The sequence below is a fragment of the Tasmannia lanceolata genome, unplaced genomic scaffold (assembly GCF_043159265.1).
Source record: "Tasmannia lanceolata isolate RefF3 unplaced genomic scaffold, GAP_Taslan_0.1 ptg000008l, whole genome shotgun sequence".
In the NCBI taxonomy this organism is placed as follows: domain Eukaryota; kingdom Viridiplantae; phylum Streptophyta; class Magnoliopsida; order Canellales; family Winteraceae; genus Tasmannia; species Tasmannia lanceolata.
In genome coordinates, this window is record NW_027518685.1 from 37,965,901 (window position 1) to 37,992,263 (window position 26,363).

Consider the following 26,363-nt stretch of genomic DNA (forward strand, 5'->3'; position numbering starts at 1 on the left):
AGACCTTCGATCTCTGATCAAGGAGATCTTTACGATCAAAACCGTTGATCGGATGATCTATGGTCAAATTTAACTATTAGCAAATACAATTGACCCGGGGTCGGGCATTACATTCTACCCCCCTTAAATGGAATTTCGTACCCGATATTCAGCCATTTTTTTTATTTAATTCTTTATTTACATTACCGACCCTTGGCGGGGGTATTACAGTCTTCATTCTTCGATATATGTTATCCCATTATATACCTAATTTGTGATGTTAAAGGGTATATATTAAACGCTTATTGGCTCATTCAATTGTGGATGAGGTTTATTGTGTGCTAGTTGCTACTGAACATTATGATGTAGAAGTACCTGTGTGAGCAAGTGTGGAGGTGGATGTAGTCGATGATACTTCAAGTTGATTTATCACAGGCCTTAAACTCTCAAGATCTTCTTTAGCAACTGTTGTCATATCCCTAGAAGGATTAGAGACTTGATGAGATGGATCCTGGGATACTACTGTAGACTGTGGCCAGTAGAATACAGTGTGGAGATTGTGTGTGCAACAATGATATTTGACCTCTTAGTGAATTTGATCTGTTGTTGAATTTAGTTGTCTGACCATGCAAGTCCCAATATCCTCATTTTGTCAAGATGCCCAATATCCTTCTCATATGGAGCTTTGCCAAACTTCTTTCCACCTCCTCTATTACCCTTAGAAGCACGAAGCAGGGGCGAGGAAGCGTGGGGTGTAGAACAGTCCAAGGTTGGGAGCATCATGAGAGCGTTTATGTAATATCTTCTTTTTATATTTTCAAAATTCAAGTACATCAAAAAATATTAATTTCTAACTATCTTTATATATATCTTTCAAAATTTAAGTATATCGAAAGGTAGTAATTTCTAATATTCTTCATTTTCGTTTCCTCTTTCCTCGTGCCTCTGAAGACGCCTTTGTGCTTGCTCCAATGAAGTACTTTGAAAAGTTGGAGGATTTCACATCCCTTGGTCGCTCCTTCCAATGAATGCCGAATCGCGGTTCTAACGCTGGAGCGGCACCCATGAGTTACGATTCTTGCTTCTAGGCTATTACCTCTCTGTGATATTTTTGGAAGGACTGATCGTTATTGTCCTGACTTTTAGGTTATTTTTTTATTTTTTTTATCAGTAAGCTGGGGTTAGGCAAGACCCCCACCAGAAACAAAAGCATAAAAAGGCTACAATCAAGTATAAGGATGACCCGAAGAGTCATTTACAATAAGCTCAATGCAGGAGGACAGGAGGAAGGCGGAGGAATATTTTCTCCTTTGCATGGGCAGTTGGTCTTGGAGAGAAAGTCAGTGACATAATTTGCTTCTCTCCAGATATGAGAGATGCTCCACCTAGCAGAATTAGAGAGAGATTCTTTGATTTTGGCATAGGTTTTCAGGTTCTTCCAGGGGCATTTATAAACTCCTTTGATAACATTGACTGCCTTAAGGGAGTCTGATTCAATCCAGATTTCCTCTGCATTCATAGAGTATGCCATAAGGACTCCTTTGTAGATAGCTTTGAGTTATAGGCCATGATTCTTCCGGATTTATTTCGATGGAGATGCACCCAAGAGTTTTCCATTATGGTCTCTAAGAATTCCTCCAATAGCAGCTTGGTCTCCATCTAATGAGGTGTCTGAATTTGTCTTGACGATTCCAGGTTGAGGTTTGGACCAAATGCATGTTCTGGGAGGCTTATTCTCGTGGAGCAGAGTAAGATTAAACTGGTTTGCCACATGGATCGCACGGGGGTTTAGGAATTGGAGGCCGGATCTAATAACTTGAAGGATGTTTTCTAGGACAGTTCGTTTGTGCACGGGAGGATTTCCATGAATTCTAGAGTTTCGCTCAAGTAGACAGTGGCTCCTAAAGCAAGTCTCATAGCAGCTGTTGTTTGGCCTTCCCTAGGAAGTGGGTCGCAATCCATTCCCCTTCTTGAATTGATTTTTTGGGTTTTCTCCTACTTTTGAACCTCCGGAGAATAGAGGACCAGACCCAGCCGAATAGGAGCAGTTGAAAAATAGGTGATTCAAACTTTCTCTTTAGACATTGCACAGAGGGCATATGGTTTCTCTGCAACCGCCAAGGAGGAGGAGTCGGTCTCTAGTGCTAAGACGATTCTGGAATGCATGCCAGAGAGTGAAGGGTTGTCTCAGAATGTTACCCGGAAACCAAATGACAGTGGACCAGTGTTGATTTTGGTGGTGGCTTCGACTGACTTCCCACGCACTTCTACAAGTTAAAGCGCCGTGAGGATTTGGCTTCCAATTGGAAGATCCTCCGATTCCGGGATAAGGATTGCTTCAGCAAGAAGCGGCTTGATTTGGGAGTATTGAGAGGATCTCAGAATTGGGTTCCAATCTCCATCAATGAGAAAACTAGCGACAGAGGCTGATTTTAGGAGCAGATGAATGAATGTTTTGTCTTGAGATTGTCTCCTTTAACAATTGCATAGCAGATGTGCTGTTTTGCAGTGTCTCGGACTTGCATAAGGCTTTGAAAGCCCCATGAAGGATTGGACGGCATGTTCATGTCTCAAATGCTTCGGGCCTTTCATATATTTATTTTCAATCCACTCGATCCATGGGGTTCTATGATGAGAAATAAGGTGCCAAAACTGCGTTAGATGGCAAGCTTGATTGATATCTCTCAGTTTGTGAATTCCCAGCCCACCCTCTTTCTTCGATCTGCAGATTGAGTCCCATGATATTGGCCTATTGGGCCATATATTCATGATGATTTCGGTATATAAAATTCTGAACTAGTCTTTCTGATACAGAAGTGGAATTCGTCCAATAAGTGTATCTACCTCAATCCAGACCGCATTAACGATTCAATTAGAAACGCTTTGTATTACAAACTATGAAGCACGGGTACGGGTACGGGGTGCGGGTACGGCACGACACGGGTACGTGATTTTCCAAAAAAAACCGGGTGCAGGTACGTTCGGGTATGCCGAATATAATAATATATTTTAATATTTTATTATATATTTATAAAAATTTTAAAAAATAATTAGAGAGCAATCAAATAACAATAACATCACCAAAATGGAAAATTCTAATATTACTCTTCATTTCATAAGAGATTAAGTTCCATATTTCTCATAACATGAGGCATCAATACATCATTCGTTAGAAAAAAAGTTTGTCACCAGTGTGTTGACCGATGTGTTGATCAGTGCCTGACAAAATGAATAAGTTTTAGAGACCAAATTATGAGATTTTTTATACCGAACTTTTAGGATTTAATAATGTTTGGACATGATAGATTTTATTAATTTTTAAAATTTGAAAAATACCCCACCGTTTGGAAGTTAAGAAAGTTAAAATTTTGACCCGACCCTTTTTCTTCGGATTTAGTACTAGAACAGGAGAGTTGACTTTTTTCCATTTAGATTTGGGTCTTGAAACTATTTTTAATAAATCCAAATGGGGGGTATTCCGTTATTTACATGTAAATCTTAAGTAATTTACTTAAGTGGTTTACATGTAAATACTAAGTACAGGAGAGGAGAGAGAAGAAGCACATGAGGGATTTACACCAGATAAGAGAAGCAGGAGGTGTCGGGTACGTGTGGGTGCGCACCCGACACGCATTCAGCAACCAAAATTGGGGTTTTTAAAAAAAAAAAAATGGGGCACGTATCCGGGGCGTACCCAAACCTACCCGCACCCCATACGTGTTGGGTACAGGTACGGGAGCCCCGGGAGAGTACCCGTGCTTCCTAGATTACGAATCGTGTCTCTTTCTCGTAAGACTGAGGTCGGTAAATAGTAAATCATAAATAATAAATAAAAATAAATAAATCAAATCGCACCATATCTGTACTTTATCAGGTATCAAACGCAGTGTTCTAAAAAGCGCTGGGCGGAGCTGGGCGGCTGACTGACCTCCCAGCGCCCAGGCCGCGCCCAGGCGTTTCTAGGCGTTTTTCATTTTTTTTTAGATATTAATATATTTTCATAATTTCTTGCATTTTTTGTTAAGCATCCGAGAGAATTTTACAGCTTTAGGGTTTAAAGCTTTAGGGTTTTGAAGTTTTTGGGTTTTACTGTTTTAGACTTTTAGTTTTAGTCGATGTTGAGGTTTGAGAAGAGGGTGAGGGTTTTACGTTTTAGGTTTTAGGTTATAAAAACTAAAAAATACACTAAAAAAGGCACCCCTTTTATTTCTTTAGGCACCCCTCTTTAAAAATTAAAATAACTAAAAAGGCACCCCTTTTATTACTTCAAACACCCCCTCTTTTATCACACCGCCCAAACCCGCCCCGCCCAAGCCCACGCACATCGCCTGGGCGGCCGCCTCATCTCCTGGGCGGCCGCCTAATAACGCCCAGGCGGTGAGGCCGCTTTTTTAAACGCCTAGGGCCTGGGCGGTGCGTTTTTTCCACGCCCAGCGCCTAGGCGGCCGCCCAGGCCGCCTTTTAGAACACTGATCAAACGCGAGCTACGGGAAAATAGAACACCTTTCAGTTGTATCAATATAGTCACATGGATCGTCAATGCATGAATGTGATGTACCAAAAGATCTACGGTTCCTAATTGAATAGGTAACAAAGCGACTTTGCCGCCTACTGCCATTAAATCACCACCCCCTTTTTAGTTATTGGGGAACCCAAGTACTCTCTTTCGGATCCATGAAACAACTCTCAGAGATCTTTTTCCATTTTCGAAGATACAGGAGCGAAACAATCAACCTATTGATATTGGAAGACTAGAATTCGTTACTTGAACGAAAATAGATCTTGTGGAATCATATTGAATATTTGACGATACATTTTGTACCTTGCTAAAAAAACCGATCCTTGTTTACCAACCGCACATTGTCTAACCAAATCAAATTCTCTCTCGATAACTTCCTCAAAAAATCCGATTCCTGCTGCCAAATTGGTTATTGGGCAGTCAAAATCGTGACAGGCGTACCTGACTGTATTCCTGTAATAGGATCGCCTTTGGTAAAGTTATTACATGGAAGTGCTAGTGTGGGTCATCCACTTTCACCCGTTTTTATAGTTTACACACTTTTGTATTACCTCTTCTTATTGCCGTATTTATGTTAATGCACTTCCCAATGACATCAACTGTTATAAAGATCAATGAGTCCACCATATATTTTCTTGACAGGAAGAAAACGAGATGGCTCCATGTGCTCTGGATTCATTCCATAACATAATGGTTGGAAATTCATCCAGTCAGCATAAGAAGAATATTTGATTCATATAAATGACAAAACGGATCCTTTGCTTCAATCCGATGTTTAAAACCACTCCATTCCTTTGTTTCTAATGATGTTTTTGAAGAATTGAATCCCTTGATTTTCATAGTATCTATTCCTCTGTAGTATCGATCAAAAAGACTGTTGTAGCCACTGGACGACGAAATGGATTTTGGAATTTATTAACATTCTCCAAAAAGGGTACTGTCAATAATCCCGTTGGCACTGAAACCATTAAAAGAACATCCAATGACTTATTGGGTATTGTACTGAGGATTTGAAATACGGGAAAGAAGCACCATTCAGGTAATATTTCCAAAGGCGTTGCAAATGGATCTGCTGCTTAATAGCTCACTGATCGAGCGCTCTTGCGCCGAAGATGAATGGGGCTAAGCGATCTACCGAAGCTGTGGGATGTAAAAATGCATCGGTAGGGGAGCGTTCCGCTTAGATGGAAGCTCCCACGCGAGCAGGTATGGACGAAGCGGAAGTGATAATGTCAGCTTGATATGAAGGAAGCATCCAATATGGAATAGATATAGATAATGTATAGAAAGAACGATTTATTTTGAACAATACAATACATGTCTTTCACAGCCAACTATAAAAAACGAGAAACCTCTTTCTTTTAAAATGGTGGTTCCAAAGAAAAGTACTTATAGCTTAGGAATGGATCCAGCCCATGAGTCTAGCACGGTTGCTGGGATGTAAAATAATTCCAGACCACCATGCTCTTTACTATTTATGTAGGGGAAAACCACTAAACCTGGCCTAACGATGTGGGGGGAGGGTCTAGACCAAGGATCTGTATAGTGACATGCTCATAATCTTGATTTAGGCCAGGCAGAAACTCAAATATCCATGTTCCACCAAATTTTTACAAGCTGCTGCGCTAGTAAGGCAAACCAGAGTGTACTGGTCATACTCCTCCCATATGCTCTGCGAGTAATCATAGTACGCTTCTAAGGGAATCTCCCTCTGATGATAATGACAGATTTCTTATTGTTGCTCATACAATCTTGAAAAGTTTCCCACCTGAGAATATATTAGGTCTACGAAGTCCCCAACTTCTTTTGCTCTCTTCAAGAATAGAAAACCTTTACTGATTGTCGACTATATCAAACATAACAACCACAGCATTACATTTTAGTTTTCTACTCCGCATTTCTCTTAAACGGGGTCCACCTTGCTTGGTTGTTGTAGTCATCCATTGTTGTATTCCAACTTTCTTTGTCCACCAATAAGGCCCTGTTCGTTTAAGATTATGAAAACTGATTGTCAGTGCCAAACCGATTATTGGACTCAAAATTATGTTTAAATTTGAGTCCAATAATTGGTTTGGCACTCACAATCGGTTTTCATATCTTAAACAAACAGGGCCGGCCTAAACATCCGGGCAGATTGTGCCCATTCCAAATAGTTACTTCCATCTAACACTACTGGTGTAGTCTGCAGTCCCATGTTGTTTTGCCATGCTTGCTAATGTGTGATACACCCGTGTGACTGAAAACAAAGGGAGATTCACTAAGAACACTACTATCAGACATACAGGGGATTTACTGAAGTTGAAAGCATCTAATCATACGAGGACACTTATAGGACGAAGGAATAGGGATAGAAAATACATTGCAACACAATGAATCTTCCACACAAATAACAATCATTTTTTTTTTAAAAATCTGGTGTAAATTATATACAGCTGTAACTATCCACAGCATACAGTGTTGAGATCCCATAGATCTAGCCATATGGATAGATTATGTTGTGCGAGTAGATCTGACCGTACAAGTGAAGGTGTGGACAGATCTACATCAACAGATACCTGTTCTCTCAGTCGGACTCCAATCCTAGAAGAATGGACAGATAGTCCATGAAGTTTTGGTCGATTTGATGCTCTTATACCAAGTGGTTTTAGGGTTAGGGTTTGTGGAGAGAGAGAGAGAGAGAGAGAGAGAGAGAGAGAGAGAGAGGAATTCTAAAAGGGGAGAATATGAGTAGGTGTAAAAGGATTTTGTATGGGGAACAATCAGCCTCTCTCTATATATATAGTCATTGGTTAGTTTTATGGGCACAAGATGGGTTAGGATAGTGAATTGAGTGCTCATATTTGATAGGCAAGGAGGAAGGGAAGAGGGAAGAGATGCCACAGGAAATATATGGATGCGAAATTAGAGGTTGTGGAAGAGAAACAGGAGGTAGCATAATAGTGGATGAGAAGATGGTGTATGAGAAGGGCTGATTTGTGATTTGGGGAGAGGAGTAATAGGTATTGGCGAGTGAAAGAGGGCTGGGATATGGGTTTCGGTGGTTTTTAATTGATGGAAGAGGAGTTTGAGGCTGAAAGTATTGACGAGTGAAAGAGGGCTGGGATATGGGTTTCGGTGGTTTTTAATTGATGGAAGAGGAGTTTGAGGCTGAAACTTGTGACTGGGTTTTAACATGCACCTTTTCTTAATTGTGTAGCTAAATTGCACCTAATTTAAAAGAAGGTGTGCCCTATCTAATATTTATAAGCTCTTTTTTTGGTAGGTAAGCTGGGACTGAACCTGCAACCTCAACCATTAAGCTACAGGGCCAAGCCCAGTATTTATAAGCTCTTATTTAAGTTAAAAGTGAACATGAACTTTAAATGAGGTGCACATTAACAAGTGAGAGAGGAATAGAAATACAAAAGGAGAAAAAACTCTCAGCGATGGACTAGTGGAAGTTCTGCAGAAGTATTTCTGGATTGGAAAGAGTGCTTTCGGGTTTTGGAGAAGCAAAATGGATGTATCTGTGTTCTTCAAGGATGAAAGTAAAGGGGAAGATAAAAAAGAAAGAGTTTCAAAGGAAAGAAGAGGAGAAATGGAAGAAAAACACAGCAATAGAATGGAAGGAGATGGTGTTCCTCTTTGGGATGTTAGATCTTGGCATTTAGTCTAAACTCACTTGAAGGAGATAATATTCGAGGAGGAGAAGTGCAAAACCCACTTGAAGGAGATGATGTATTTAATCATAACGAAATTTTGATTACAATGAATTGTATGCTAGGTTGCAAATGACCAAAATACCCTTATGTGGGTGTTTCTATTATAAACAGAAAAACACAGCAATAGAATGGAAGGAGATGGTGTTCTTCTTTGGGATGTTAGATCTTGGCATTTAGTCTCACTTCAAGGAGATAATATTCAAAGAGGAGAATACCATTAAAAAAAAAAATATTCGAAGAGAAGTGCAAAACCCACGTGAAGGAGATAATGTATTTAATCATTACAAAATTTTGATTACAATTACCTGTATGCTAGGTTGCAAAGGACCGAAATACCCTTATGTGGGTTTTCCTAACATAAACTTCTTGACTTTTATGCTAGGTTGCAAATGTCCAAAATAACCATATGTGGCTTTTTTCTAACATACACTTCATGTGCAATGTTTCTGGACTCCAGTTTGTACGTGCAGACACCTCCATCCGTGTGTTTATTGGTATACAGTAGTCTGATTATTTCATGTTACTATTAATGCATCTAGGCTAGCAATGAGAATTAATTTCTAGAGAGGTTTGTCTTACATGTGATATTCTTATCAGTCCTATCCTTATCCATTGGGTTTGCATTCAAATTTTCATTTGAGTCATGGAGTCCTATTTTCACTTAGACAATATTAATGTTAGTTTTGCCTTCTGGTTTCTGTTATTTTGATGCTAACTACTCGTTATGGATACCCAAAATTCAGATATTCGACTTCTGCCGAAGGTTGAAGTGATTATTTTTTAAATTGTATATTCTCCTTGTCAGTGTCTCAGATGTTACAAATTATTCTCAGGTGACTGAGATGGCGAAGGAACTGGATACCCTTCTATCATACATCGAAGAAGACGGTGGTTTCAGGGATGCCTGCACTGTCCGCCTGAGTAGTTCAGTTTTGGAATTAGAGGAGGGTTTAGAGAACCTTTGGAAGAGTTGCACACAGTGTAAGGTATCCTTTTCATATTTTGTGCTTCTTCACTGCATGCTTTTAATTTATTTGATATAATAGTTTAAGCTTTGAACCTTTCAAAGAGTTACTTCTTTAGCTTTATTTACACTAATCATATTGTTGATATTACAATAACTTGTACATTGAAATCTATAGAATTTGTATATTGTTATTGTTTTTCTATTTCAGTGATGGTGGTTTTTTTGTTTCATTGAAAAAGGTGTATGATCCCTTGTATACCTATGATTAGCCCTGTTGAAAATGTTTGGTGTATCTGATGGAATGAGAAAAATCATAACCCTACAATTCTTGTTGTATCAATCTGACAAAAGAAATGGCCAATAAAGATTTAGTTCTCACTCTTCCAGATTTTGCTCTAAAAAACCCATAAAGATCTTGTCCTTGGTCAAATTTCTAGTGAGGTCCAACCTCATTTGTATTTATGACTTGTTTCTTTTATGGGTTACTTATTCATCAGTCAATTATGGCTTACATAAAATTTGGGGAAGTGATATATCCGCCCCTTTTGATTACTTGGGACACCCAGCAGCAGTGTACATGGCAATCAACCCCATTGAATCCTTCTGACGTGAAGTACATCGGCCCCTCTGCAGTAATTGATACACTGCTGCTGGGTGTCCCAAGTAATCAAAAGGGGCGGATTTATCACTTCCCATAATTTAATGTGAAGTATAGTGTGTTCGACTTCCCCTTGAATGATGAATCCCTTTAAAGGAATACCTTGGAACTCACAAGGGATTTCCTTGTCTTTGTAGTTTTCCATTCGAGATCATCTAGTTCTTCACTTTTCTCGATGAAGTTATTTGATTTGGACAAAAGTGTATCCCATGCATACACGTCTCTCAAAGATTTTAAAAATATTGCAAAAAATAAATTAAAACGATTAACATGTGGATTTGATCCCCCTTCTTTATGGTGTACTGAAACATAGTACATGTTAATGTTTCTATGCACTTGCGCATGTTTGTTCTCCAATGGTTGTCATAATTCAATGATGGTATTCAAAATATACTTATCTAAGGTTTAGCATTTCTGTTACTTTAATTTATTCATTGAATATCCTTTTTTTTTATGCATTGTTTATAAGTGCCAAGTTCACTTTCCTGTTGACTTTGTAGAGCAAAATGGACAAGCAGCTCAGGGATATCCAGAATCTTCAAGATAAAACTGTGCAAGGTATGTTATAGATTGTTCTAGAAATGTTGTGTGGTAGACTGCGGCGTGAAAGTGCCTTTTTATTTGTTTGTGTTAAACAAGGGAAGAGAGAGAGAGAGAGAGAGAGAGAGAGAGAGAGAGAGAGAGAGAGAGAGAGAGAGATGAATTATGATGGTTGACAAAAATGAGAGTCTAAGCCTGACCTCTCATAAACATTATATATATATATATATATATATATATATAGGGCTTACTGTTCCTACTCTTGAGCGAAGATAACAAGGTGGGCCCACATCTTTGGGGTGATCCAAAGCATTCATTTGGAAGGCCCTTCCATAGATAGGGTGTGTACCAGAAATCAGATCCATAGGATCATCCTAACTCATCCATAAGTGGAGGGAAAAATGGGCAGATATTTGGACAAACAGTGTCTGTTCATTTTTCCCTCCACTTTTGGATGGGTTAGGATGATCCTATGGATCGGATTTCTGGTACACACCCTATCTATGGAAAGGGCCTTCCTAATGAATGCTTTGGATCACCCCAAAAATGTGGGCCCCCATGATTTTTTTGCACTCAAGCGTAGATAAGCTATCTGTGCTCAAGCGCAGGAACACTTTTCACACACACACACACACACACACACATATATATATATATATATATATATATATATATATATATATATATAGTGCATGTCATACAACCCCAGTTTGTTACAAATATCACTCAACTTAGACTTTTCAAATGGTTTGGTAAACATATCAACCAGTTGATCTCCAGTTCAGGTAAACACGGTACTTATTTCTCCCTTTTGGAGCTTCTCATGAATGATATGACAATCCACTTCAATATGCTTAGTCCTCTCATGAAAGACTAGATTTGATGCGATATGAATGGCTTCTCTATTATCACAGTACAATGACGTTGGAGATGAGGAATGAATTCCAATCTCCAACAAAATAGATCTCAACCAAGTCAACTCTCCACAAGTATGAGCCATAGCTCGATATTCTGCCTTCGCCACATCTTGTTTCTTACTCTGCCATGGTACTAAATTTCATCCAATAAAGGTATAGTATCATGTAGTTGACCTCTTATCTGCTGGAGATCCTACCCGCATTGGTGAATCCTTCCAACTTCACATGATTATGTTTTCTAAAGAATAAGGCCTTCCCGGGAATACTCTTTGAGTATTTAACTATTCCACTCTTCAAGTATTTATTTATTTGAAGAACTTCTCTCCAATGGGAGGTCCGTGGAGAACTCATAAACTGGCTAACTATTCCTTCCGCAAAGGAGATAGTAGGACGTGTCATAGTCAAGTAGATCAACTTGCCAACCAATCTCTTATGCTTGCCCGTTCTTCAAACAACTTTCCCTGATATGGATAGAGCTTCACAGTAGGATCTATGGGTACCTCAACAAGTTTTGTTCCCAAGGATCCTGTCTCTTCTAGGATATTCAACACATATTTCCTCTCAGACAAGGAAAGACCATCACAAGAGTATGCCACAACAACTCCCAACAAATACTTGTTATTTCCGGTAATAACAATACTATCCACAAACTATCAAGAAAATGTATCCAACATCAGTGTTAGAGCTAAACACTGAGTGATCAACAGTCCATTGCTTCATACCATAGTGCATATCAGCCTCACTAAATCTCCCAAACCAAGCTCAGGGAGACTGTTTCAGTCCAAAAAGAACCTTACGAAGACGATATACGGATCCCATCTCTCCCTGAGCAGCATACCCAGGAGGTTACTCCATTTGGACCTCCTCAGTCAGATCACCAATGCAAAAAGGCATTCTTCACATCCAACTGATACAGTAGCTAACCGTAGTTCACAGTGAGATAAGAATCTAAACAGATAGAATTTTAGCAACAGGAAACAAATGTCTCAGTATAATCAACCCCAAATGTCTGAGTGTAGTAGCCCTTTGCTACCAAGCGGGCTTTCAAATGCTCAACGGTTCCATTTGGAAAATACGTAACAGAAAACACCTATCTACGGCCTACAGTTTGAGCACCAGACGAAAGCAGGACTAACTACCAAGTGCCATTGGAATGAAGAGCATTAATCCCATTATCCATGGCGGCATGCCACCCCGAGTGAGCTAAAGTTGTGCAACAGATTTAGGCACAACAACTGAAGACAAAGCAGAGAGAAAGGTCTGAAGATATGAGGGAGAAATACGGTCATAGGAGGCAAAGTTAGAAATAGTATGTGTAATAGTGCGGGAACGAGTCTGAGAAGCAACTGGAGAATCATCAACAACCGAATCAAAAGGAATAGTAGATGATTGATTACCTGAGGTAGACCTGTCAGACTAGAAGGGCAATTGGGGTGTGAAGAAGGATCTGAGGTTGGTGCACCTTGATTTGTCTGTCAAATCCTTTGAGGGCCGCAAGTATAAACCTACTATTTAAAAGGTGAAACATCCAAAGAGGAAGACAGAATGGGAAGAGGCTAACTTTCGAGTACGTGTGTAACCAAGGAAAAATGCATTTTGCAGCATGAGGATCTAATGTATCTACGCCATGGGATAATTTGTGAACAAAACACACAACCAAAGATTCGTGGGATCAAAGGAAAGGGATTTCCAGAAGGATGTAGCACTGAGAATGGAGTGTGATTATCCAATTGAGAGGTAGGTAGGCAATTCCTAAGGAAACTAGCCGTGGGTACAACATCACTCCAATAGGGTTTCGGAACCTTCGTATGAAACATGAGGGAGCTAACCATATCAAGAAGATATCGAAGTTTCCTTTCAGCCACTCCGTTTTGCTAGGAGGTATAAGAGCAGGATGAATGATGAAGAATATCATGCTACTCCAATAAGGATTGAAACCCATCACAAGTGCAAAAATATTCCGTGGCATTATCAGTATGTAAATCTCAAATTGAGCAATGATATTGATTGCAAATCTCAGGATAAAAATTACGAAATGCAGAGAATACTTCTAAACAATCTTTATTGAAAAAGTCATGTCATTCTTGAGTAATCAGCAACAAAGATAATAAAGTACTTAAATTCAAACATAGTTGTAGTTCAACAAGGACCCCATATATCAGAATGGACCAACTTAAATGGACAAGAGACTCAACTAACTGCTCTAGAGGGAAAGATACCCTATGGTGCTTTCCTAGTTTATAGGACTTACATTGAAAAGAACTAATTAGACTTGACACTAGGAATGACTTCCGAAGCTTCTCAACTGAAGAGTGGCCCAAACGGCAATGTTATTGAATGGAATCAATAGAGCTTCGTAGGGGTGCACTTTCCCTTTTCTGATCGAGGTAATAAAGACTATCCACCTTACGGCCAGAACGATTCTTCGTCCCTGTCTTCACCTGAAAAACACAATAAGAAGAAAAGAAAGAAACAGAACAAGACTAACAGAAAGTAAATTGAAAGAAAATTTGGGCACGCAAAGGACAGAAGATCATGAGAGACCTGAATGAGAAGCTACACATAATCCCAAGACGGGAGATGTAGTCCCATCATCCAAGGTAACACTATGACTCGGTGAAGAATGTAACCGGAAGGAAGAAAGTATATCGGATTATGGGGTCATATGGTTTGATGCACCTGAATTAATAACTCATGACTCAAAAGCAATAAGGAAACAAGAGGAAGCGCTGCCGTGTTGAGCTATATTGGCAGTTGGCTGCTTGTCTTTGTCTTTAGATCTTAATAACTCATCATACTCGGCACGAGAAACCACTAGGGAATCATCTTGCTCATCCTGTCCAGATGACAGTGGAACCGAGACCTCAAGTGCAGAAACTGAAGCATGATTAGCATATCGAGAAGGCCATAACTCCGGATGCAAATCATAACAATAGTTGATAGAGTGACCCTCCATACAGCAGTAAGTGCAGAAGTGAGTTCTACGACCTCTAGTACCACGGCCTCCCCTGAATAACGTCATTTGCCACGACCATGGTGGCCTCTACCACGAGCCATGGTTTTGAATTTCGGGCAAAATTTTAAGATTTACACTTAAATTACCGAAATTTCAAACCTTGCCACGAGCAGATCGACCACCACGATTACTACCCAACTGAGCAGCCAAGTCACGCTCAAAAGAAGGCTCAGTCGAACCCGTAACTCTCAAAGACCTCTGCACCTGAGAAAACACTTCATCAAGAGAGGGAAGAGACCCTAAACCGACATTCTGCCCGAGTATAGGAACTCTGGCCCTAAAGCATCCAGAAACTGAACAACACACAAATCTTGTTGATGCTTGGCTAAGACAGTGGCATCAAAGTCTTGAATGGCAAGTACATATCAAACTACTTGCATGGAGTTACATACTGACAATAAAATTCAGAAAGAGATGTGTCTCCATGCTTTAAATTCGGGAGTTCCGAGCACACGTCACAGATTCTAGTCAAGGTATTTACCCTTGAATATAAGGTTTCAGCTCATTTCCAAATGTCTTTGGATGATATGAGATACATCATGGGGCCAGCAACTTTGGTTTCCATACTATTGCAAAGAAGGGTCTTAATCACAGCATCTTCCTGCCTCACTTACAATACAACATATCCTCACTAACGGGGGGGATCCTTCTTGATATACTCAACCTTTCCTCGGGCAAGGAGAAAGGTTTCAACAGTCAAACGCCACAGAGGATAATTTAGACCATCCATAATTTAATGGATGCCATCTGAATATTCTGAATCTTCATGGTTGAAGAGCCAGTAGAGGCGGCCATGTTACCCACCGTCCTCAAATAACCACAAGAAACCAGACACAACAATAGACAACCAACACGAATAAAATCGCAAGAGAAACTTCATAGAATTATTCCAAAACAGATATTCATAGGGGGTGCCAAGCCATGTAAACTCCAACAAAACGTTATTCAAATGTGGGCGAAGCACCAAACTAGCCCTATATCCAGACTTATAGGGCCAAACGAAGAACCATGTAAACAAACCAGATACCTTTTTTTGAAACATGGCAGCCCTGACAAACCAGAGACTTACGGCATCAAAACAACAGTGATGGAGGCTTACGACATCAAGGTGGCGGCAACGGACTGGTAGTGGCGGGCCACGAGATGCTTGAGCAGCCTCATGACATGGCGGCCACAGCAATCGGACGCCCTAGTGGAGGAGGGCCAGCCCCCGAGGGGCGGCGATTGATCCCTAGGGGTAGCAATGGCTTGCCCTAGGGGCGGTTCGACGATTTCCTTCAACCCTCTTTCCTTTTTTTTTTTGGTTGCTTTGTGTAACGAAGAAGAGAAGAAGATGATGGAGAATGTTTAGCCTAAAGCTCTGATACCAAGGTATCAATGGAGGGGGGAGAGAGAGAGAGAGAGAGAGAGAGAGAGATGAAGTATGATGGTTGGGAAAAATGAGGGAGTCCAAGTCTGACCTCTCATAAACATGATATATATATATATATATATATATATATATATATATATAGAGAGAGAGAGAGAGAGAGAGAGAGAGAGAGAGAGAGAGAGAGTTTTTATATGGTATGAGGCCTTACAACAATACGGTAGGGGTACCACCCTTGATATTTGATCCAACAGCAGCTCACTTTTTGAGAAGCTGATGTTGGATCAAATATCAAGGGTGGTACCTCAACCGTACAAGGGCCTTATTGTTGTAAGGCTTTACCCCATATAAATTCTAATATAAATATATGTATACATATTTATGTATATATATGTATGGACATAGTTGTCAAACTCTTACGAGTCAACTCTAGTCGAGTCGAGTCACCGAGCTTTCGAGTCGAGTCGCCCATGCGAGTCGCCTTTGTCGAAAACTCTTACGAGTCATTTGTTGACTCTTGTGAGTCGCTCCGAGTCGAGTAAAAAAACTATGACTCTTACGAGTCGAATCGAGTCGTTGGGCCTCGGCTTTTTTGCTTTGATGGTTGAAAACTTGGAAGTTGGAACTTAAAACTTAATTATTTTTGTAAGTTACAAGCATGTAGTTTTTTACTAGTAAAGTGGTGGGCCCCACACCATCAAAACATGAGATGTAAAATGGCGGGCTCCATTCAAATGCATAGGTTTGGGTAGGCCGGTAGGGATGGTGGACACCACCTTGTCAATAACATTAGGGTTAAAATGGTGGGCCCCACTTTCTGCATTGGTTTGGGTAGAGACAATGGGCCCCACCAATCCTAAGCATGGTCATTAAATATTGGACCCCACCCCATCATACCATGAGGTGTAAAATTATTAGTCCAAACCATTCAAAAAAAAAAGTAGGTCCTACGATGTATGCATGGGTTTGGATAGAGTTGACGGGCTCATCGGATCAAAGGTAAAATAGTGGACCTTACCCATGCTATTCTTGGGTATAGAATATGGGCTCCACCCCACCCCATCAAAAGATCAAAACATGATGTAGGGGAAAATACTTTCCAAGAAAAACTTTTTCTGGAAAAGGTGAATGACATTTGGAAAGTTACATGCTTAGTATATATTATGGATGGATGGATGCATAGATGGATATTTTTGGCTTAATGCTTTATCTATGTGCAATTGGGTTATATTTTTTTTACATGTTTCATCTTTTGAGATATAATGATATTTTTTTCAACTACATTTCTACTCTTTTCAAAAACTCTTACGAGTCACGAGTCGAGTCGAGTCACGAGTCATAAAATTAAGAAATCGAGTCACAAGTCGAGTCACGGGTTGACAACTATGTGTGTGGATATTACAAGGAGAAAGACTGAAATACCCTTAAATGGGAACATAATTACTTAACCCTTCTAACAGTTTGCGTTTTTTTTTTTTTTTGGCATGAGGATATTATCCTTTTCATGATTTAGTTTAGAAAATATCTGCAGCATCCTAGTTGTAAAAAGCATAAGATATCCATTCCTATTATGTTTCGTGTAACTTCTTTCAGTTCGCTGAATCTACGTGGAATTTATAACCATCTACTACAAGTCTACAATAAATGTAACTTATTTCAGTCCGCTGAATCTACTTGCAATTTATAACTATCTACTACAATGTTTATTTATACCAAGTCTTGTACCTTCTTCCGTGTCTATTGTATGGAGTCTGATCGCGTTTCCGAAACGGAAACGATACGTGACCAAAATAAATTGTGAAACGCCTGTGAAACTTGACGGAAACGGCGGGGAAACTTACGGGAGAGAGAGAGAGAGAGAGAGAGAGAGAGACGCCGTCTTCCCCTTCTTCTTCTTGAACTCTCCGGTGGCCGGCCAGAGAGAGAGAGAGAGAGAGAGGCATCAACTAGGGTTCGGTTGAGAAGAGAGAAGAGAGTGAGAGGCGGCTGGGAGAGAAATCGCACTCTCACGATTAGCGTTAGGTTGAAAAACGAGTTCATATAGGTAATTCATATATTCACCCCATTCTTTTACTCCGAACAGCCCCCTTTAGTGTATTTATTGACTCCTCTTTTACACTAGATGGGGCTGTCCCCATTAAATAAAAGGGGTGAAGACTTTACGTAGCTATGTTTTATATACACCCCATTTGTTGACTTGGAACTGCCCCCTTAAGTGTCTTTATGACTCCTCTTTTACACCAAATGAGGCTGTCCCGAGTAAACATAAGGGGCGAAGATTTTATGTGTCTAAGTTATATATTCGCCCCATTGTTTTACTTGGAACAGCCCCCTTTAGTGTCTTTATGACTCCTTTTTTAAAACTAGATGGGGTTGTACCCGGTAAACAAAAGGGGCAAAGACATTATGTAGCTAAGTGATATTTCACCCCAATTTTTTACTTGGAACAGCCCCCTTTAGTGCATTTATGACTCTTCTTTTACACTAGATGGGGCTGTCTCCGGGAAACAAAAGGGGTGAATCATTTCCCTTTATATATCACTTGAAATTGATAAAAAGAGGTAAAAAGTTTTCGAGGAAATGTGTGTTTCCCTTTATCTATCATTTCCCGTTTCTCGTTTCCCCTAGAATGTTTTTCACTCGTTTCACATTTCCGTTTCACGTTTTCGTTTCCCGACCTGGCAACTATGGTTAGTCCTATAAAATAAATCTAATTGGTGGGCATTGTCTTTACATGTCATTTATGTGTTTGTGTCTGCTCGTTGTTGCATCATGGATACAAACAATACATAAATTTGTTGTCCCTTGGGATCAGATTCAGTGCACACTGATTGCGTTTTAAGTTGGCATCCTTTCTTTTGTTATCTTTGTTATATTAGTTGTGTGAAATGGAAACTAGGATCATAGTTCTTTTAACTTTCAATTGATAGGCATAGTTTACTTTGAACTTTGAAGCCATAAGATGCATCCATCATTTGCCTAGCCCTCATATCAACAAAAACCCACATATTCCAATTTCCTTGCATATATATCTTAAACAACATGTGTTTTGATATGATCATCATGTAATTTAACACAATTTCTTTATTCCTTCTCATTCTTAAGTTTTGGCGAGGAAATGCTATGCAGAAGCAATAGTTGAGCAAGCTTCTAATAGCCAATATTGGGAGCTCTGGAATCTCCGGAAATTGAGTCCTGAATTTGAACTGAAGCGGCGTCAAATATTCAAAGTACACCAGGTAAGCAACCTACTTACTGTTATTCATGACACTTTTTTCTCTGTTGATACTCATGTATCCCTTTTCTTTCTTTTTTTCAGAATTTGATGGGTCAGCTTATAGAACTGGAAAGGCACTTCAACACTCTTGAACTTAATAAATTTGGTGAAAATAGCAGAGTTCCCGTGGGTCGGCAAACATCTCGAAGTTTAGAGCCCTCAAGGTATGAAAAATGCCTTGTATTTTCTCATAAACAGAATGCTAAGTATAACCAGCACACTGATAACTTTGAACAAACCAAATGAATAGAATTTTGGTAGAGAACAATAATTGATTAACTCTATAACACTTTGGGTTTAATTGCATTACAACTTTATAAATAAAGAAGGAAACCACTTTCAAAACGGGAGATTGGTACTGCGAGGTATGCACTTATCGAAAGGGGAGATGGGTGCGGGAGATGGGTACTGTGAGGTATGCACTTATCGAAACTTCAAATGGAGGTGGTCCTGTCGGTGGGAAAAACATCACAACCAGGAGTATGTATCTGGAATTACTCCCCTAAAGTCTTGGAGGTGGGTCGAAAAAAGAAACGTAAAGGGGGACCTAACTAGGAGATTAGACGATTGGTGTTGTCTCTCCTGTAAATACCTTAATTTTAGCTAGAGACAGATGTCGGAGATGTCGTATGTAATTAAAGGATAGGATTCAGCCTTCAGGGGAAGAACCCAACAGTCTGAATCTCGAAATGGATGCTAAGATAGATGGTGGCTGGCCAGACTCGGGGACGATCTCTATACTCCCTAGGGGAGACACTCCGGCCCTCTCTATATCAGGTAAGGAGGTGGAGTCAAGATTATCTTCGCTCAAGTTGCTTAATAGGGAAAGTGAAAGATAAGTGTGGGACTCTTCACGATTTATGGTCATGGGCCAGGAGAGTTTGGAACCTTCCCCTCCTATCTTGCCCATGTTTTCTCTCAAAAGATGAATTCTTATTCATCTTCGAGTCGAAAGAAGAAGCTGCAGGAATCTTGGGCAAAGGCAATGAGGTGTGGGATGATCAACTCCACTCCCTCCACCCTTGGAATAAAGATTTCTCTCCGGGTCTGGAGGAATTCTGGGTCAACTTTTATGGCATTCCTCTTCATGTATGGGCCACATTAACAGTTCAAGCTCTAGGTAATCTTTCTGGTCGTGTACTTGAAGTAAAAATGGAAGGGAAACACAACCAATATATGACCTTTGTATCTGCTAAAATCCTTGCTTCATGGTGGATGTTTCTGCCACCATCTATTCAAATTCAAATCTCCGGTCAAATCTACATAATTGGCATTGAACCTCTAGGCAGTAGGGGCTCAACACCTTTGAGTTGGTTCCCACCGAATTGTGGCCCTTTGGACCATGGTTCCCGGATCTAGTAAAATTTGGTGTCGGCGTCGTTTCCTGTTTCCTTACCGGAAGTTCTTGGCCGGGGAGCCGTTGGATCCTCGAGACCTGCCCCATCGTTTTCAAAATTCAAATCTCCCTCTCCTTGCCTGATTTGGCTCCTGCCTCTGTCAGCCCTATTAAGGGGAAAAGGTCAAAATTGAAGGGCTCACTGTTGAAAAGACAATTAGGATATGCTATCCCTTTTCGCTCTTGGTCAAGGAAAGGACATTTTACAGAGAGAAGGAAATACTTACGGACTGCCACAAAGGGGAATACCAGATCTCTTCCGGAAAATGGTTTTAATGTTGTAAGGAAAAACCAGCAAAAAGAGGTTGTCGCAGAACTTAATAAGGAGTCACTGTTAAGAAGAAAGGAAAAGGTAGGGCCCTCATTGGAGACAATTCCAGAATGAGTAGAAGCACCAATATCGAAAGGCGGGAGGTTTGGTAAGATCACTCATCATCATAATGTCCTCGTCACCTGCGGATGAGGGATTATCAGATCTGGCACGTTAGGCCCTAGTACTAGTTAAAAATTGGCTCCTGGTCTACAGCGGGTGGGGTATGGAGGGTTAAATATGTCTTCTGTGGAAACACTAAGTATAGCTACGATTATACTTGTGTATTTATTTTGAGTAAAGTGAGATAGGAAATAGGGACACTCATGAGGGCTCGTGGCTCGAGTAAGATACAGAACTATCTTAAGACCTAATAATACTCAAAGGAAGGACATCTTAGTTTGAATTCCCAAGGGTCGGTGATTGAGATGAGAAGTCTTTCTTTAATAAATAGTATTAATATGATTAGCCTCTGGAAAGTTGTGTCAGATATGACGTATGGGGAAGATTAAGTAAGGAAAGGAATTATTACTCCCTCGGTTTTTGGTTCAGGTGGCTTCCCTCTGCCTTTTAATGGTGGTGGCGATTCCTTGTTATTGGCTTTATGATTACTTTTTTGGGCTAACCTAGTCTCGATATAACCATTTCTTCGAGAATTGGTAGTGGGCCTATGGTTACGTGTATAGGGTGGTACTTATCTATCTAACTTAATCGTTATGCCGTCTGATTTACCTAGTCTTTTGGCTTTCCTCAGTAAGGGTAAGTGTAATCACCTAGCTTATGGAAAATGCCTGCTTCTTCTTCTTCTGCGAATTCTAGAACTTTCAAGAGATTAAGGAGAGAGATCCCGGACCTATCATAGTGGTATCAGCACCGCCGGTGGGTTTGTAGCTTGCAATATAATAGGACTAAAGCCTCGGTGGAAGCTCCCACCATCCCGGAACAGGTTAAAAGGATAATTTAGTGACAATAGCGGCAATTCCAGGCGGATTATAGGATGGTTGCTGAAGAATTTTTTCTTGTCACTAGTACTTCCAACATAAAGAATATTTGTATACCAGTTTACAAATTCTCTTTCTTTCAAGGTTACTTGGAGTTTGCAAATGACCTAAGGCGGTTAGAATGGGAGGCAAAGAAAAGCCTTTGTATTCGAAAAATAGCAGATCTGATTTCAATTCGGAAGAACCCCGTGGAAAAGGTCCCGTTTCCGCAGTTCGCTTTAGAATATTGGCCTGAAGATATGGAACTGGAACTAGATATTGGAATTCTATCGGTGGAGTTGGGAGATTGTGCATGATAGCTGTTGGCCATAGGCTCCTTGGTTTTGATTCAAAAGGTCTTAAAACACTTTTTGGGAGTTATATGTCTGGATCGAGAAATTGTGAAGATGGTAAAGGAGTATGAAGGAATTCTTTGGAAATTTTGGTTGTCGGTAAAACAAAAAAAATGAAAGGACGACTTGGATGGTGATGGAATTCTGTATTGTCCTTTTGGGGTTTCTATGTAAAGAGGTTTTAGATTCTTTTTGAAAATGTTTTAGTTGGGTCTGATGGATCAGTGGGTAGGTTTGGTTTTGGGATAGAAGGTTGCCCTCAATTATGGCTTGAGTGACTATGGTCGTTCGCCTAATGAGTTTTTGGTGATACTTTTGCAACCTAATCATAGGATTGACTTGATGCATTTTTAGAATCCTCCATCTTGTCCCTACTGGTTCTGGGAGTGCTGCCCGGTCCAATCTTATTGATATTTTGTAACGCAAGGCGGGACTTCTGGTCCCCAATGCCTTTCTAATATCAATGAAATTGTCATCTTTCAAAAAAAATAAAAACGGGGCTCCGTTCGGGGGAAAAAAGACGACACTGCAAATGAAAGTACCCTTCTTAAAGGGCTAATTTTTTTCTGAAATGCCATCACCACTACAGCTATAACCGGCCGTCCGAAGGAGCCAACGCCAACTCTCTTCCCTGGTAATGTGAGAGGAAAGTTTGTCCGGGGACAAGTGGTGCACCGGCAGTTGGAAAAAAATCCTAAATGTACGTTTCTGACTGCCGGTACAGTAAAACCGTCTTGATTGGTATCACTGTGAAAATTTAACCCTCTTATAAGGGTATTTTCATCATTGGATGGAAACTGGAAGTTACTGTCAACGATTGACACCCTCTTCCTTGTCTTGCACATGTGTCACGATAATACGAACCCACGTTTTTTACCAAAACAGGTTCCCGTTTTGCTAGCAGCCCTCAATAAAGAATTACTAATCTACACCTATATGTTCAAATAATTACAAATTATGTACAATTCCCAATATACCCCTCCAATGTACAGCAGGTCATTATCTAGTATACCCTTGGTGAAGAAAAACTTTGGAAAAACCATTCTATGCATTTATTCATTCATCTTCAAAGTACATTTTAGGTCTGATAAACCATATGCTTAACAGAAGGTTATCAATCCTTTAGTTAACATTTCAGCTTTTTTTCCCATCTGATGTTGTGCAATGAAAGGAGGACAGATCTTCCAGTGATTTCTTAGCTCATCTTTTGGTAGTATCCAATTTGCTTGCAGGAGCGTTGTTTGATCCCAGGCTGCATATCTAGATTAGAGAGTAATAATTACCAACAAGGAGTTTTCTGAACTAAAGGACCGATGCGTTTCCTGTACCATTTGTCCATACCAGGTGTACACATGTTAAAATAAATTGTCAAGGAAACCAGTTTCCGAAAATGTTTGGGCATTATTGTGTTGAATTGTCAAAAACTAGGTCTGCTTAAATCCCCCCCACACACACACACAACACACACACATACCAAAAAAAAAAAAAACTAAACAAAACAAACTAGGTCTGGTTCTCAATGAGTTAGAACTTGCAACCTCACTCATAAGTTAGAGTTGATCTTAGTTATCAATTCCGTTCCGTTCCGGCCGGAACGCACCGGAATTCCGGTTCCGGTACGGATTCCGGAACGGAATGCCTATATTTCCCGTTCCGGTCCAGATTCCGGTCCGTTCCGGTCATTCCGGCCGGAATTCCGGCGGAATCCGGAATTCCGGCGGAATCCGGAATTCCGGCCGGAATGGGCGAAACCCCCTATTCCGGCCGGAATGGGGTTGGAAAGTTGGAAAAATAAAAAAAATTCAAAAAAAATCCAAAAAATTACGGAAATGCCCTTATGGCTGTTGGGGAGTGTATTTTACATATTTACCCTCGTTTTATGACGGTGGAGGTGCTGTTTGGAGGGCTATTTTCGTCTTTTTGCAAAAAATTAGAAAAAAATTCAAAAAATTCCAAAAAATTCCCCTCGCCGAAGTGGAACAAAAATTCCAAAAAATTTACCATACCCACTGGATTTTTTTCATATTTTTAACTATTTTTTTTTAATTTTAAATTCCCCTCGCCGGAGCGGAACGAAAAGTTTCTAACGAAACGCCGAACGAAACGGCCGAAACACCGAAACGTTCCGTTCCAGTAGCTAAAACGGAACGGCGACCGGAACGGAATTTATAACTAAGGAGTTGATACTGCCATGAAATATGCACAGTGTTTCTAACCTTGCAAAATGTGAAGCAGCATGACAGTATGCATGAGACTGTGATGTTGCAATTACAAGAGAGTTTATATTGTCGTGAAAAAAAATCCATGGAATATTTGTTTACCCAATGTTAGAGAAGGGTAGAGATGGATGGTGAAAGAGAAATTTGAGGGATGGTGAGTGGGGAGAGCACGAGATTGGTAGGAGAACAGGGAAAACAAAATTCATATTTTATCAGCATAACATTATGCATAGACTGTGATGTTGCAATTGCATTTTTGTTGATTTTAAGTACCATTAGAGTTGCTAAAAGTGGGTTGAATAGATTTACCTATTCCTATGTTTCTCTGCAGACAAATTCATTCTTTACAAAGTTTGTACAACACAATGAACTCACAGTTAGCGGCAGCTGAGCAATTATCGGAGAGCCTCTTAAAGCAGATGGCTGTATTGAATATCGACTCACCCCCTGTAAAACAACAGCGTATAGCAAAAGAGTTGTTTGCAACGATCGGTTTAGCCTATGATGGTGAAATTTCCCAATCACCTGACGTAAAGAAATGTGACCATACTCGTGATTTCTTCAGGAAATTTCCATTATCTTCATTTAGCTCTATCAAGGAGCATTCCAGAAGAAACACATCTAATGTTCTCAAAGGTTTTGAACCAGAATCTGCGAGGAGGAGGAGAGACTCATTAGATAGGGTAATAATTTTCCCTAGATTGATTCTTTGGTGCTGTTATATTAGATATGCATTTTATTCTGTGCATATTGATATTTATATGTTGGGACCATGTATAATTGAGTTGGTTTTGGGGTATATGACTCATGGGGAACCAGAACCCTTTCATATTGGAACATGACTGTCTTTCGGATGAATCACTCAAATCATTTCCAAGCTCAAACAAAAATCCAAAAATAAAAACAAAAATCAAAAACAAAAATAAGGAAAATGCAAAAACATTCTATTTAACATGATAAATAGAACTTCTAGTGACCATTAGGTGATAGTTGATACATTGTATACAGTATTGTTTAATACTTACCATTGTTATGGTTTTATGCATAGTTTGCAACTCTAGTTTGTCTCGTCAATTTCACTGTTAAATGCCCACAACCAACTATTAAGTACAATAACCATCATTCATGAAGACTGAATAGTGAAGGAACACAGTATATGCAGCAAATTATCATCATTCATTCAAAGTGGTAAACTTTCTATAACAATAGTGTCAATCGGTCATATGTATTATATACTATAAAGTATAATATAAAAGTATCATAATCTACTGATATGTATGTATGGAGTCAATCTACTAGAAAATCGATGCATCTGCGATGTTTTGTATATTATTTGAAAACAATGAAAAAGAATGACATACAAAAAAATGAAAAATGCAAATAAGTAGAGTCCCAGTTCAATAAAATATTACTAATTGGCACTGTAGTTTGACAGATCTAGTGCCAGATACAGACATATTATCACATGAAAATAACATAAAGAAAAAGAAACACCATAAATATTAAAAATTATTAAAATCATACTAACCTGTCACTCGTCTACCAGCCCCATGTCAGTGGATTGTTATTAAAAAATGTACTTGTCTATTTATCAAATAAAGCTAGCTCAAAAGGCAAAATCCCCTAAAATGTTGGGTTTATGATTGATGAAGACTCCAGTTCAATTGCCAATGTTCCAATCGGTGTTCTAGTTTTTTTAATCACATATGGTTGCTTTATTCCTTTGATCTTCAATGCTACATTAAATAGAATTCATGTAGGTTTCGATTGAAATCAAAACATTGCTAAATCAACCACAACTATTCAAAACAACGGGCCGTTGAGGCCGGATCTGAAGCCGTGGAGGCCGAATCTAGAGCTGTGGAAGCTGTGATGCTGGATTTGGAGCCGGGGAAAACTGCGGAGGTTGCCGGAGACCGTGTAAGGCCGTGGGTTCCTAGATCCGGAGTTGTGGAAGGCCGGCTATAGGCAGAGCAATCTTATTTTTCAGGCCGAGGATTACCAGAGGATGTGGATTGCCGGATTAGCAATGGGGTGGATGGGTTTGGCTGTAGGAGGCTGTAGTCTCCGGAATCAAGATCATGGGTGGTGGCCTGAGGATGGGCGTGGTGGCAAGTGGCCAGTGGCAATGGTGGTTACCGGATCTTGAGACTCCCCTGGTG

At 39.9% G+C, this 26,363-nt stretch overlaps 1 protein-coding gene across 3 annotated transcripts in view; it reads left to right on the forward strand.

Annotated features, from left to right (window-relative positions):
• LNO1 (Nuclear pore complex protein) overlaps positions 1-26,363 on the forward strand; it is a 134,983-nt gene that overhangs the window by 92,371 nt on the left and 16,249 nt on the right. For 2 of the 3 annotated variants that reach the window (XM_077389413.1, XM_077389415.1), the window contains 5 exons: positions 9,033-9,185; positions 10,325-10,382; positions 18,772-18,905; positions 18,986-19,107; positions 24,533-24,884. In XM_077389413.1, the coding sequence (XP_077245528.1) occupies positions 9,033-9,185; positions 10,325-10,382; positions 18,772-18,905; positions 18,986-19,107; positions 24,533-24,884 (819 nt within the window). The remainder of the gene's footprint in view (positions 1-9,032; positions 9,186-10,324; positions 10,383-18,771; positions 18,906-18,985; positions 19,108-24,532; positions 24,885-26,363) is intronic. The other variant, XM_077389414.1, reaches the window with a different exon arrangement.